General features: G+C 33.9%; 3 protein-coding genes across 3 annotated transcripts in view; 2 read left to right on the forward strand and 1 right to left on the reverse strand.

Annotated features, from left to right (window-relative positions):
* The window catches only part of atp2b1b (ATPase plasma membrane Ca2+ transporting 1b), a 56,444-nt gene extending 53,488 nt beyond the window's left edge, over positions 1-2,956 (reverse strand). The window contains exon 1 of the mRNA XM_087310886.1: positions 2,683-2,956. The gene's annotated coding sequence lies outside the window, so the exon portion shown is untranslated. The remainder of the gene's footprint in view (positions 1-2,682) is intronic.
* A 479-nt stretch (positions 2,957-3,435) lies between these two features.
* On the forward strand, positions 3,436-4,998 carry zgc:171459. The gene is given in 4 exon segments (NM_001111165.1): positions 3,436-3,557; positions 3,637-3,730; positions 3,818-3,905; positions 3,995-4,998. Coding segments are annotated over 4 exon segments (912 nt in total). The 5' UTR covers positions 3,436-3,517; the 3' UTR covers positions 4,685-4,998.
* Positions 4,999-7,087: 2,089 nt separating this feature from the next.
* zgc:113426 lies at positions 7,088-13,784 on the forward strand. Its single transcript, NM_001025519.2, has 4 exons — positions 7,088-7,252; positions 7,525-7,618; positions 10,624-10,717; positions 12,656-13,784. The coding sequence occupies exons 1-4, from the start codon at positions 7,231-7,233 to the stop codon at positions 13,361-13,363; spliced, it is 918 nt and encodes a 305-aa protein (NP_001020690.2). The 5' UTR covers positions 7,088-7,230; the 3' UTR covers positions 13,364-13,784.
* The last annotated feature ends 390 nt before the right edge of the window (positions 13,785-14,174 follow it).

Genomic DNA, 14,174 nt, shown 5'->3' on the forward strand with positions numbered 1-14,174 from the left:
ACTCAAAATAAAGATGACCGATTCATGGTGTTTCATTGAATCTTGGGCTGTTTCTCAATTCCAAGAATGCAGTGAACGGACTTGCATTCTTGTGGAGGACGTTGATGGTCACATGACCTTCCCAATGGTCACAAGACCTTCACACATTTTTGATTGGAGAATAATTTAAACATTACAGCATTTATACAATGATTTATTGTTTTTTCCCCTTTTCAATATATATTTATAACATGCACAAAAACTTTACAAATATACTTATGGCACAAACAAATAAAACAGATTTTAATACGGATTTCAGCTAATAAACATCTTACATTGGTTTATGACTTTGGGAAAATTTTCATCGTATTGTTTACTTTTACCATCTCATTTAGGGATACTCGTGAGATAAATAAGTTATATCTCCGAACATTAATTATAATCAGGTATAGAATGCTGCACTTCCCACCCTTCTGGGACTTCTAGAGTGAGTTTGGTGCTCAAGTCTGCATCAGTGCATCCTCGATACCAATAACACATCCGAGAACATTTTAACGCGTTTACCGTCCATAAGTTTTAGAACTGAACTTTGGTGGTTGATGATGACGTTACATGAGAAGACGAGAATGCAAAACCGCTGAAGAACACACATTGGGAAACAGCCTTGATGTCTTTTTTGTTTATTTTTTCGCTTTATCATCTACAGTACTGTTTTGAACATTCAGACACTCCCACTTGCAGGAGGCAAGGTTGTAAACGTGTCTAAACACTGAAAAGTATTGAGAAGTCAAGATGAACTTGTAAAATGAAGTCGAGAAGCTCAAAACAAACCCATTAACTCATATAAAACTAATATTCAAGCAATGAAATTTGCCTTGCACTTCACAAGTTCTCACTCACAGATATTTTACTGAATAGAATGTGTATTTGGCCTGCTGTACGGGGAGAGGGCTCTGAGCATGGGAATATACCCTAACTCGTGTTTTTCCCCTTATCAGGATAAAGAGAGATAAAGTCCGAGTGCAGTGTCCAGCACTGCTCCAGAATGCTCTCCCTTCAGATTTAAATAGGTATCTGGTTTAAAAGTGAGGAGTTGGGGTGGTGGAGGGATGCTGAAGTCAAGAGAAAATGGAGGTATTACGTGTTTGACTATTTATAAGGGTTTGCTCGAGCTGATTGGATAATAGAATGATTGTGTGTATGATGAATTAGCCTCGTCAAAGACTGATCGTGCTCCTCCCAAAATTTGTTTATAAAACATCACTTGTTTTACACTTGACATTCTACAATATACATAAGTTTACTGATAAATAACTAATATTTGGGGATTTCTGTAAAGTAAACTGCAGAATTTTCTCTTCAATCAGTAATTTTAAAAACAGAAAATGGTCCCATGAAATTAAAATGAAAGCTTTTTAATGTTGGTAGCGGTATTTTATTTTTAATGAATAACTATAAGCTAGTGTGTTTTAAAACAGTGACAGCTCATTTAGACAGATCAACATTTTTTTGTTTATATCGCCTCATACTTTAGTTTCTCATCAAATAGTCTGATCAATTAAATGCTCTTTCTGACATGCCCAATGCCCTGTAAGATGCTTCTTATCTTCTTTTAATGCACTTGATATAAACGACTCTAACTAGCAGATTTGTGATAAAAACAAAGCATTGGCTGTTTTTTTAATAAAGGGGAGGTGCCACCCTGTCTGCATGTTTCAGTTGAGATTATGTCAAATTTCTATTAAAAAATGCTCAAGGTACTTTCAAAGTACTTCAAAGGACCGCAAACAAAAGTGAAGAAGACTCAAATGTTAGAGAGAAACATGAACAAATGTATTGCACAGTCTACAATGGAACAGATGACACGTTTTTGGCACAAACTGAATGCCATACATCCACAACCATCCAACTAGCATTAACTAGACCACATCTCTCTCATCCAATTAGGTGATGAATTGTATGTGGACACTCTCCATCCTGACAGGACATGTTGACTGTTTCCTCATTAGAGAAGAAGTCCCCCTGTATTATTAATAGTTTAGCAGAGCTTTTAAAGGTCAAGTGCATTCATTGAAATTTCACACAAGCTGTTGCTGTATAAAGAACTGGGGCAGAAGAAATAAGCTGTTGTTTTATAGGACGATTTCAACGAAAATACAAAATGTTTAATGTGCTTTAGCCATTCATTTACAACGTATATCATTTTTTCTGTCTCAAAGAATAATACCATCATTGTCACAAATTAAACAACAAAAAATAATTAATTGAGTAACTGACAATCAAAAACAATGACCGACTATAGGACCACATACTTTATGTACAGCAGCATCGCCAACTACTGATGCGGTATACACAACACTGCATAATTAGTCGTTTGCATATAAAAGGGACAATTGTTTGTTGTCTCCAAAGTTTTCAAAAAAGCGATATTTTGATATATATAAAATTAAAATGTAAATTATATTTGATATTTTAAAATATTTTAGTAGGCTTTGTTGTTATTGTGTTAAGATACACGAACATATTTATTTAATAAGTTTAAATAAATCAAATGACAAACTGTCAATTAAGTGGAGATATTAACTCTTCAACTTTCACTGTGCATCTGTCACATTGCCTTAAAGCCAAATACTATTTAAAATATTATTTTGTTTTGTCGTTTAACTGTTTACATTGGATTGAAACTTCTGACTCATTTCTTACCTTTATCTTTGGTTGAAAAACCTTCAGTGTTTGTCTTTTTCCTCCTCTAGGAGGCGCTCAATGAATCCGAATCATTCAAGAAGGTTTTAATAGGTGGTTTCACTCGATGTTTTTTCAACATTTACATTAATAACGTTGTGATTTACAGGCAAATGATAACTTCTTTATCGGATAATTTGGTAACGTTAACGCCAACAAACTGCTGTTGCACGATTAACAAATGCTTGTTATGAGTCAAATCTGATCTTAATCGATGAGAAAAGTATCAGCTGTCGCATGATTACATGGTCTTGTGATGTATGTTATTTTTCTCAACGCTGTTCGCCGTAGACCAATCACAGTTGTTAGTTATTCCTCGTAAATCTTTAAGATCTGAACTATAATTCAGAAAGTTTGTCTTTAATGATGAAAGAGACTTTAATGATGTTTTAAAACGAAATCACACCTAATATAACTACAAGTATTGTTTTTAATCATTACAAATATACTTCGGTCCAAGCCCATTTTAATGCTAATCATCTTTCTTTGGTGTTTGGTATGTCCTTTATAGCCTAATCAGTATACATATTTACCAAGTGCTCGTTAGTTTGTTTGAGTTTAATGTTATCATAGCACAAAGATCTTTTTAGCTCAAATTAAATTTAACTTTTAAAAAATATTTATACATGCAATTTAGGAGCGCATTTGTACTCCTTCAAAATAAGGGCACTTAGTAGGCAGCCTATCCTGTGCTCGCGCGGCGCCATTTTCCCCAGGATGGAATGTTAAGAGAAGCACACTGCCAACGTGCACTATTAAGGGCCCTAGAAATCTGTTTTACGAAGTAATATAAAATATGGAATCAGCACCGACCACCTCCAAACTCATCTATAAAAGTAAGTCTTTCGTTATTGCGCGAAACTAATTAGCAACGTGCGCATAAAGCTAACCAACTGTCTGTTTGATGTGCACTAGTGTCTGATGAGGACATCACAAAACTGATCCAGCTGCGATCCAGCAACTCAGCGCTTTTTGATGGGAGGAAAAATTCATCCAAAACAGCGTGGAGGTGCCGTTTATAAGCATAGCATATTTGACATAATCTGTCAGATTATGCGTTTGAATCACGTTATCGTTTTGTTGATTTATTTTCCAGTGCAATACTCAGAGAAATGGGGCTTGACGAGAGGATGACAACAGAGCAGATGGCCAAAAAGTGGGAAAACCTGAAGGCGAGATATAAGGTTTGCCCAAAAACCAATTGCATTTTTTCACCTCCAAAATGCTTCACGCAACATTCAACAGTTTAATACATTTTACAATTCATCACAAGGATGCAAGGTATCCCCCCTCTGGCGTTGAGAAGAACCCCACCTGCTGGAAATGGTTCAATCTCATGGATGATGCTTTGGGGAAAGAGTTTGATGATAAAATCAGCCAGCAAGTGATCGCATCAGAACCTGAAAATAATACAACACCTCATACGGGTAAGAGGTTACGACAGATTAAAGTCGGAGGTGAAATTTTGGAGTATCTGGAAGAGGAAGGATCATCAGTGAACATACCACCACCATCCAGAACACACAAACCAGGAACACAAAAGGGCAAGCAGCTCATAACAGAAGGTCATTCGCTGGATATCATGAGATCCAGACTTCAAAGAGAAAGACAGCTTTTAGAGAAGGAATTAGGGGGTCTAGACAGAGAAAAGGCCCTGTTGGAGCGGGAAAGGGCCCTTGCGGCACGAGAAAGAGCGGCTCTTCAGCGGGACAGAGTCCAGGTGGAGAAGGACAGAGCAGCGGTCAATAGAGACAAGGCATCACTGGAACAGGACAGAGCCCGACTGCAGAAAGACAGAGAAGCTTTGGTGAACGACAGAGCGGCCCTCGAAAGAAACAGAAGGTCGACGGATTTCACAAATCACGTGAAAAGCAGTTCAAGCTGCAATGGACTGGACTGTCCTCATGAGAAGAACAGAGAAAAGTTAATAATCTTACTCGAGAGGGTGATTGAAAAAATTTGAAGACAGAAACTGTCACAGGTCTAAAGTCTGAAGATACAGTTTAATGTGTCGTTTTTGTGTATATTAAAATAATTGTTGTTACATATTTTTAGTATTTTTCACTCCAGATTTGGTCACATTCGGTGAGTGGATTTTAATTGTTGCAAGCATCGACAGAATCCACATGGTCACTTAAATAAAATGTGTTTCAGACTTGTTTACTGCTGTATAAAGGCTGAAAGGTGGAGTGTTATTTGTGAATTAATGTAATATATCAGTGTCTGTATGTAAAGTGTACCTTTTTTGTCATAAAATAAATGTCAAAACACAAGAAACGGGGTCCACTTTCTTGTCTTTGAATGAAAGAACACATGAGGGATTTTACAGTTTTGTACTATGTTGCAGTCACAAATGTGACCTATTAATTTTCATAGTATTTACACTTAAAATAAATTATTTTATTTAGAAATCACATTAAATGCAATACAAGTAAAGTGTCTATTTTAATATTTAAAAAAAAAAAATAGGGAAACAAAATTTCAAAATAGGTGAAACAATATTCCTAATTTATTCTGACATGTTGTGTTATATATATATATTTCCCCCACTTTTCGTTGTATTTGCACTGTCTGTATTTTGCACCGCCATTTTATTTGCACTGTCTGTATTTTGTACTGTATGGAGCCAGCACCTAAGCTTTTCACTCATCATAGAACGTGCTGCTGATGATGTGACAAAAGTGATTCGATTTTTAATTGATTTAAAAAAAATAATATTATTAATTATATATATATATGTATGTATGTATAACATGATCATACTAAATTGATATTTTTAGTGACAAACGTGTCAAATTTAGTGGCTTTATGGATAACCTGAAGGTACAAATATTTAAAATGAATATTTGTGTTTTATAAACTTGTTACACATTTTAGAGTGTCATGTGTGAATTATGGTAATAATGAATGCTCTGATAATAAAAAGTAAAATTATCAGGACACACAAAAAAGTAAAGCTGTAAAATAAATCTAGCATGAATCTACCAGTCTCACTGTTTGTCTGTCATTTTGTTTACTTAAGTGAAAGAATCTAAATAAATAAAGCAATATTATGATTGCATAATAAATTATGTTATGAATAAAGTTTTTGGTAAGCGATTTTGTAATGTGCTTTTACAATATGTTAAATGTCACTATTTAGGTTCAAATCAGTTTTAATCTTTATCTTTTTTCAGTAAGACAACAATTCTAATTTTTCTTTTAAAATGTAATGTTTATATTGTATGATTTTGACTTAATTTCAGTTATACATTTATTTAAATGTACATTTTGTTAAAATCTTTGTTTAAAATGTAAATTTTAATTAATGAATATATCAGTTTTGTTTAAGGCTTCGCTTCATATTTATTTAGTAAAACTCAATATCTCACTAAATTTGTAGACTTATGATCTCTAAGAGATGAACAAATTGATATGAAGATGCTTATTTTATTGTTATCATGACTGCATGAAAAATACTATAGTAATATATAGTAGTCTTTTTGTACTATATTAGTAAAATGTTTTATACTGTATATAATGTTTTTGCAACTCTTTGTAAATGAATGCTACAGAATATTGTATTGAACTGATAATACTAGGTGGCGCAGTAGGTAGTGCTGTCTCCTAACGGATTAATAAAAGGATTAAGCCGAAAAGAAAATGAACGAATGAATGAACTGATAATACTCTGGTTTTACTACAGTAACCTGTGGTCCATATACCTTAAAATTGCAGAGAACTGTAGTACTGGGTCATTTGTTCGTATCAATAGTTGTCCTGTTACCATTTCAGCAACAATGGAATTGCCACAACAAATTAATTTAGGTTAAAAAGATATTTACCTCAAACTACTATAGTATTTTGTCCATTTGGGCAGTTATAAAATAATACAAAAACATGACTAACCCTTTAACAAGCATCTTAACCACCTGGTTGACCTTTTATCCATAGACTATCATTATTTTTTAAAATTGCTTATTACTATTTATGAGTTGTGTCAGTATATTATTCAATGCTAGCATGGGCCAGAACTTTTTTTTCAAGGAGTGCACCTTCAAGGGTTAAAATAGCAGTCAATTAGTAAATAATAATGTGATTTAAACAAGTAAATAAATATAGCATTAAAGTAAGTAAAAGGGGGAAAAATAACCAAAATTTGATAATTTCCAAATAATTTTTATATATTTTTTGTATTACAAAAACCCATTAATATAGCATAATATTATAATATAATATAATATAATATAATATAATATAATATAATATAATATAATATAATATAATATAATATAATATAATATAATATAATATCATATAATATAATATAGCCATTTTTTCTCCTGACCGCTAGAGGGCATAAGCTGGAACAATTCGTTCGTTCATTAGAAACGGGAGAAGCTGTGAAGAAGTGCTGTCCGCGACACAGACCCTTGTTGAAGAAGTGAAAGAAAACAAAAACATGGCATTACTGTCTCTATCATAAGAGGAGCTTGGCCACCTCTCACTCTCTGTGTGTGTCTTTAAGAAATGGCTCAACCGTCTCAACAGTGTGAGTGTCGTTGTGCTAACCTGCACTGTGTCTGTTTGCATCAATGACAAACTTTCGCACATTTCTCCAACTCTCCATTATGACTTAATTCATAATTCGCGCGTGATATAAATCTCGCTTCATCCACTTAATATCTGCATATGCTTTAGGTAAAATAAGGATTTGTTCGTGACTGACAGTTGTCATGGTTTAGTTTGTTTTGACTGCGTATGTGTATATAACATCCTGTCACAGTAAATATAGAGTAATTTGTACTGTACTGTTTGTTTCAGGGTCTCACAAGGACACAGAGACACTGATCAGATGGCGAATGGCCCACAGCTATTTATTCTCAGGCTGGAGAAACACATGCAGAAATGGCTGGGAGTATGTATTTATTGTGATTCATAAAGTATTTGCATTACACGTTATTTACAGCGTCGTTTATAATAATGTTTTGTAATGAAGAAGAGTATGTGTTATTCCAGGAGGTTTCAAACTTTTGATACCATTGTGTACCTGTTATCCTTGTATAAGTACAGATACTTAAGATATTATGAGCCATATACACTACCTCAGTTGTAACATCTCAATATTGTAAGAGCAACAAGTAATAACTTGACTTCTAGTTGATCATTTAGAAAAGTGGCAGAAGGCAGGTTTTTTCAATGAATCATCTGAAGTGCATCTCAATCGAGAGGGGTCTGGATGCAGACCTGATGCGGTGCAATCTGAGCTGCATCCAATGCTTTTTAATGGGCTCACCTAACCCCACCCCTAACCCTACCCGTCACAGTGACGTCACCAGCTCCATTGAGTGCATTGTGTCTGACGTTGCATAGCTGAGTGATGCAGTCTCAGCTTGTATCATAAAGGCTGCATCCAGATACTATTGTCTCAATCATCACAAATACTGCAGAAGACCTATTGCAACCTGCATGTACCCAAGATTCTCATAGAAATCTGTAAAGTTTGGTAAAGGAGAAACCATGGTTTGGGGTTACGTTCAGTCTGGGGCGTGCAAGAGAACTGCTGAGTGGATGGCAACATCAACAGCCTGAGGTATACAGACTTTAGTGCTGCCCATTACATTACAAACCACAGGAGAGGGCAAATTCTTCAGCAGGATAGCGCTCCTTCTTATACTTCAGCCTCCACATCAAAGTTCCCGAAAGCAAAGAAGGTCAAGGTGCTCTAGGATTGGCCAGCCCAGTCACCAGAGATGAACATTATTGAGCATATCTGGGGTAAGATGGAGGCAATGAAGATGAATCTAAAGAATCCTGATGAACTCTGGGAGTCCTGCAAGAATGCTTTCTTTGCCATTCTAGATAACTTTGTTAATAAGTTTTTTGACTCTGCAGAGATGTATGGATGCAGTCCTCAAAGCTCATGGGAGTCATACACAATATTAATTCTTTCTCCACTGCACCATGACTTTATATACTAAAATGTACATTATTTCTGTTAAGTGACAAGACTTTTGTCTAAGCAAAGTCAGACCTTATTGTCCTAATAAAATAATTAAAAAACAAGGCATGCTCAGATTATATTTTAGTAAAATAAGAATAATCTAGAGGCCTTTGCCTTTCATATAAGCCACTTATGATACCAAATGATCAACTAGAGGTCAAATTATTATTTGTTTTTCCTAAAACATGGACAGGCAACTAGACTTTTGTCAGTGTACTATAATAATTCTAGCATTAATATTAAAACAATTTAAAGTTTAGAGTAAGCATTAAATATATAAAATTCCTAGGCATATTTACAGACAATCTTGCTTTGAAAATGTTTGCTTTTAGAAACCCAAAACTATTAAGGATTAGCAAGCAGAAACGTTTTTATTAATATTTAACATGATTTTATTATTAATATTTTTAAATAATGTAGTATGTTGGTATTACAATAATGTTGATAAGTAAAATAAAATAACAAAAAGGTAGATTATAAATCATTTTAATATTTTAAACTGGGGAGAGCTTTGCCAATTAACAGCATTTGTTTGAGCAATTTTCTCAATAAATACACTTCTGAAGTAGATAGAGAGAAGAAGATGAAGAGAATATCATCACATATACAGTTGAAGTCAGAATTATTAAACCTCCTGAATTACTAGCCCCCCTGTTTTTTTTTCTCTAATTTTTGTTTGACGGAGAGAAGATGTCTTTAACACATTTTTGAACATAATAGTTTTAATAACGCATTTTAAATAACTGATTTATTTTATCTTTGCCTTGAGGACAGTAAATAATATTTTACTACATATTTTTCAAGACACTTCTATACAGCTTAAAGTGACATTTAAAGGCTTAACTTAGTTAATTAGGTTAACTAGGCAGGTTAGGGTAATTAGGCAAGTTATTGTAAAATGATGGTTTGTTCTGTAGACAATTGAAAAAAAAAAGCTTAAAGGGGCTAATAATTTTGACCTTAAAATGTTTTTTTTTTTTTTTTTTAAATGAACTGCTTTTATTCTAGTCGAAATAAAACAAATAAGACTTTTTCCATAAGAAAAAATACTATCAGACATACTGTGAAAATTTTCTTACTTTGTTAAACATTATTTGGGGAGTATTTAAAAAAGAAAATTGGGTTTATTAATTCTGACTTCAACTGCATATATCAGTGTTTTTTTTTATTTTGAATTGTTTCATCGGTATTAGGGCTGCACGATATTGGAAAAATCTGACATTGCAATAATTAATTTTTTCTAAAATAAATTCTGCAATAATAATTGCAAAATTAAAACATGTTCATTAGATGCCTTCAATAACTCTGTTTGGAAAATGTTTATTCGTTCAGATTGATTTCAATAGGGGATTGAATCATGCATAAAAATAATAAACAAAACTACAAGTATTGTTGCTTTGTGCTTTTGTCAAACAGTAATCAGGTACAGAAATAAAAATAAAAAAAATCAAATGTTAAAACACTGTATAGTTTTCACTGTATAAATAATAAAACATTTCTTTATTAAAAGTACAGATGGCACAATTTCTTGTGCCTGAATGCTGTAAACTCTTGAAATGTTTGTACAGTCACAGGCCTTAAAAATAGATTTCCAATTAAAAAAAAAAAAAAAAAAACTTCTGGTCAACTATAAACCCAACTCAACATTGCATATGCTGCAATGTGACTATCGCAGATGCACACCTTTCCATATCAATGCTGAAACAATATGTTGTGCAGCCCTTTGCTTCTGTATTTTTATAAATGTTGTATTAAAAAAATTAAGAAAATAACAAAATGTAAACAATGTAACAAGTAACATTACAATAAACAGATATAGGGATTTTCTTTTATTAAGTGCACACTTATATGAACATACTATTTCTTTTTTTTCATGTTAGAAACATGTTTAAACCTTAACCTGTGTTTTCTGCTTGCAGGATGTTCATACAAGAGTCAATCCTAAACCTGGATGGAAATATTACTTCTCAAAGAGCAAAACGAAAGTGGGAGAATCTAAAATGCAAATACAAGGTAAAAATTATCTGCATTTAAAAATGAGCATTTGCATTTTAAAAAATTAGATGAAACTATATTTAATATCTCTCATATTAGATATAGTGGCCTCCACAAATAGTGATACAGTAAATATGAGTACATATGACCAAAGGTGACTTGTAATTTAATTTTTTTATTTATTTAATTTTTTTATTTTATTTTAATTAAAAACTTTTGAGTTTGTTTTTGGAAGAGACTAGTGGTGATTTGAGATGATGTTGATTATCTCACATTGTAGTTTTGGAGACTTTCTCTACCTCAAGAACCATGGTTTTATCCATAAGCCATTGATTCCCGCTATTTATTTCACGGTCATTTGCCAAGATATAGACAAGTTACAACTAGTAATGCTCAATGCTCAAAGGCAGCACAATATTTCACCGAATTATTGTCAGGTATGACAGTAAGGTCTATCACTTTGCAGGCATTTGAGAGTTCATTAATGTGCATGTAGATGGCTTGAACATTGATAATAGCTCATATATATAAATTCAATTCAATTCAATATAAAATAAATAAATATTAAATTAGCATTGTAAAGTTATTGTATAATAGGCAATATCGCTGAAAAACATTGCAATGTCAGTTTATTCCAATATCTTGTAGCCCTAGCTCATAATAACATCTGTTAGCTACCTCTATAAAAAGCTTTGATTATAATCTTTTGTTTACTTCATTAATCCCTATCGGGTTTCCAGCTGAAGCACATAATGCTGTCCTCGAAAACTACACAGAGGAATAAAGGCTTCGTCAACTCCCACTGAGTTACAATATTTATAAAGTTATATTAAAGTCAAAATGATTAGCCCTCATGGGAATTTCCCCTAATGATGTTTAACACAGCAAGTACATTTTTACAGCATTTTCTAAAATATATATATTTTTAATCTGGAGTAAGTCTTATTTGTTTTATTTCAGCTAGAATAAAAGCAGTTTTTAATTAAAAAACATTTTAAGGCCAATAATATTAGGCCCTTTAAGCTATATTTTTTGATTGTCTACGGAACAAATCACTGTTATACATTCATTGCTTTATTTTCCTTACTCACCTAGTAAACCTAATTAACCTAGTTTAGCCTTTAAATATTAATTTAAGCTGAGTACTAGAATCTTGAAAAGTATCTAGTAAAACATTATGTACTGTCATCATATAATAATATGTAATAGGTGGGCATAGATTACTTTTTTTATTCTAAGTTAATCTAGATGTCACAACCGTTGTAAGAGTTTGTTGGTCGGGGGTATGGCATCATTTTGGGAGATCATAACAGGTTTATAAGTGAAGACCGGGGCTGGTGAGCACGCCAAACCTCCTAAATTTTCACTACCCGCCTATGTCATTTTTTACCCACACAATTAAATTCAAAACCACCCAATTGAGGGGCTAAACTAGGTTAATTAGGTTTACTAGGTGAATTAGGGAAATAAAGCAAGTTATTACTCCTTATTTGCGTCTAATACCCCAGTTTGTCTCGGCGGCATGAATGAAATGTTCATGAGTTGAAGTGAAAAGAGTTGAAGCCGAACTGCAGTTAAAGTCAGGCATCCTGCTGATTTGATTCAGAAGGGCTTACCAGTCAGGTATACATCTGCGCTAAAATATCAAGGTCAAAGTCATCATAGCTTGCGTGGAATAGACCCAGCTCCCAACCCAACTTTGAGAATAGATTAACGGCGATATTTTTTTTATCGCGCGATAAGAGTCTCGCAGTAACGCAATATGTTAACGCCGATAACAACCCACCACTAATATATGTATAGAGAGAGAGAAAGCAATGTCAAAATGTTGAACAACAGTCATTTTTTCACAGCATTCTTTTCTCATATTTACCAAGGATGCCAATATTATCCAGTTGCCCTGAATATGTGATGCAATTGTCCAGATGCGTTTTAGTTTTTCTTTTTTTGTTCTAGGTCTTAAAAGCTCTTGCGAAGGATGTGGAAACGGTTAAACCTGAATCCTGGCGATGGTTCAGACTCATGGAAAAGGCTGTTGATGGTGACCCAGGAGACATCGACCCTCCTAAACCCACTTTATTATCTAACCTGGCTGACGAACCCGATTGTGCAGCCCAGCCCAGCAAGAAGATGTATCAGGTGGAAATGGGGAGTGATATTCTCGAATTACTAACACACTCCGTGATCGAAGTCAACACTCAAACAACAGTAGCTGATGTAGGACCCTCGTCAGACACAGCTGAAAGCGTGAAAGAGAAACAAATAGAAAAAAGCCCATCAGAGACTCAAGGCGAGCTACATTTGGAAAGAGCCAAACTCAGAAGAGAGCGACTGTTTCTAGAAAAGGAGCACGCGGACCTGGATCGAGAACGGTTGCTTCTGGAACGCGAAAAATCTGTCGCAGAAAGAGAGAAAACGGCGCTGGAAAGAGACAGAGCGCAGCTGGAAAAGGACAGAGCAGCGGTTGACAGAGAAAGAGCGTTCTTGGAACAGGACAGAGCGAGGCTTGAACGGGACAGGGCGGCTCTTGAAAGAGACAGAGAGACGGTCAACGCCATGGTTCTTAGGACAAAGGGCACAGGACACACTGAAACAGACTCGCCATACGCAGAGGACAGAAAAAGATTAATATTTTTGTTTGAAAAACTCATTGAGAGATTTTGAGATCATTCTGATGCACTGAAAGAGGTCAGTGTTGATTATTTGGAGGGTATTTAAGATATTAAAGCACTTAAACAGATGTTCACTTTACACTTAAACTGCAGTTCACTCAAAAATGAACACTCTATCTTTATTTAACACCCATTTACTATCCCATAGTATTTATTTTTCCAATTATGCTGTAAATGGGTGGAGAGATATTTTTGTTTATTGACATATTTTCATTTGTGTTTAGCAGAACATAGACATTGCTGCAGGTTAAAAAGAATTGTACATTTTTGGTGAACTGTCCCTTTAAGAGAAAGCACTTCATGCATAAGTTTCCACTTTAAACGTTTTTGAGGATTCTCACATTTCCTGATGTAGTTCTCGAGTTCATTGTAGTTCACTACAAAGCATAATTGATAATAAATAATGTTCAGTTTATTCTCACAGGTTCTTGGCTGCAACAAGATTAAACTTTTTGTCTTTTTGTTGAATTGTTTACATTTTATTTGGTATTTTGGCTTATTTTTTTTCTTGTTTATGGAAGACCAATTAAAAGTAAGTAGTATTTTGATAAGCAGGTCAAATGCAGAACAAAAATCACTTTCCGCTTGTCATTATAAGGTTGCAAAAGATAAACTGAAAGAATCAATTGACCTTTAAATGTTTTTTAAAAAAATTAAAACTGCTTTTATTCTAGCTGAAATAAAACAAATACAACTTTTTCCAGAAGGAAAAAAATGATCAGACATACTGTGAAAATTTCCTTGCTCTGTTAACATCATTTGGGAAATATATATATATATATCAAAGGGGGACTAATAATTCT

The sequence above is a fragment of the Danio rerio genome, chromosome 25 (genome assembly GCF_052040795.2).
Source record: "Danio rerio strain M-AB ecotype USA chromosome 25, GRCz13ab, whole genome shotgun sequence".
Lineage (NCBI taxonomy): Eukaryota > Metazoa > Chordata > Actinopteri > Cypriniformes > Danionidae > Danio > Danio rerio.

What these genes read in the sequence shown, in the direction of transcription:
- zgc:113426 (NM_001025519.2), top strand. Translation starts at nt 7,231, where the DNA reads ATGGCTCAACCGTCTCAACAGT. An exon ending in GGCTCAACCGTCTCAACAGT is followed by an intron (nt 7,253 to 7,524) that starts GTGAGTGTCGTT and finishes TGTTTGTTTCAG; the next exon opens with GGTCTCACAAGGACACAGAG. An exon ending in ATCTAAAATGCAAATACAAG is followed by an intron (nt 10,718 to 12,655) that starts GTAAAAATTATC and finishes TTTTTGTTCTAG; the next exon opens with GTCTTAAAAGCTCTTGCGAA.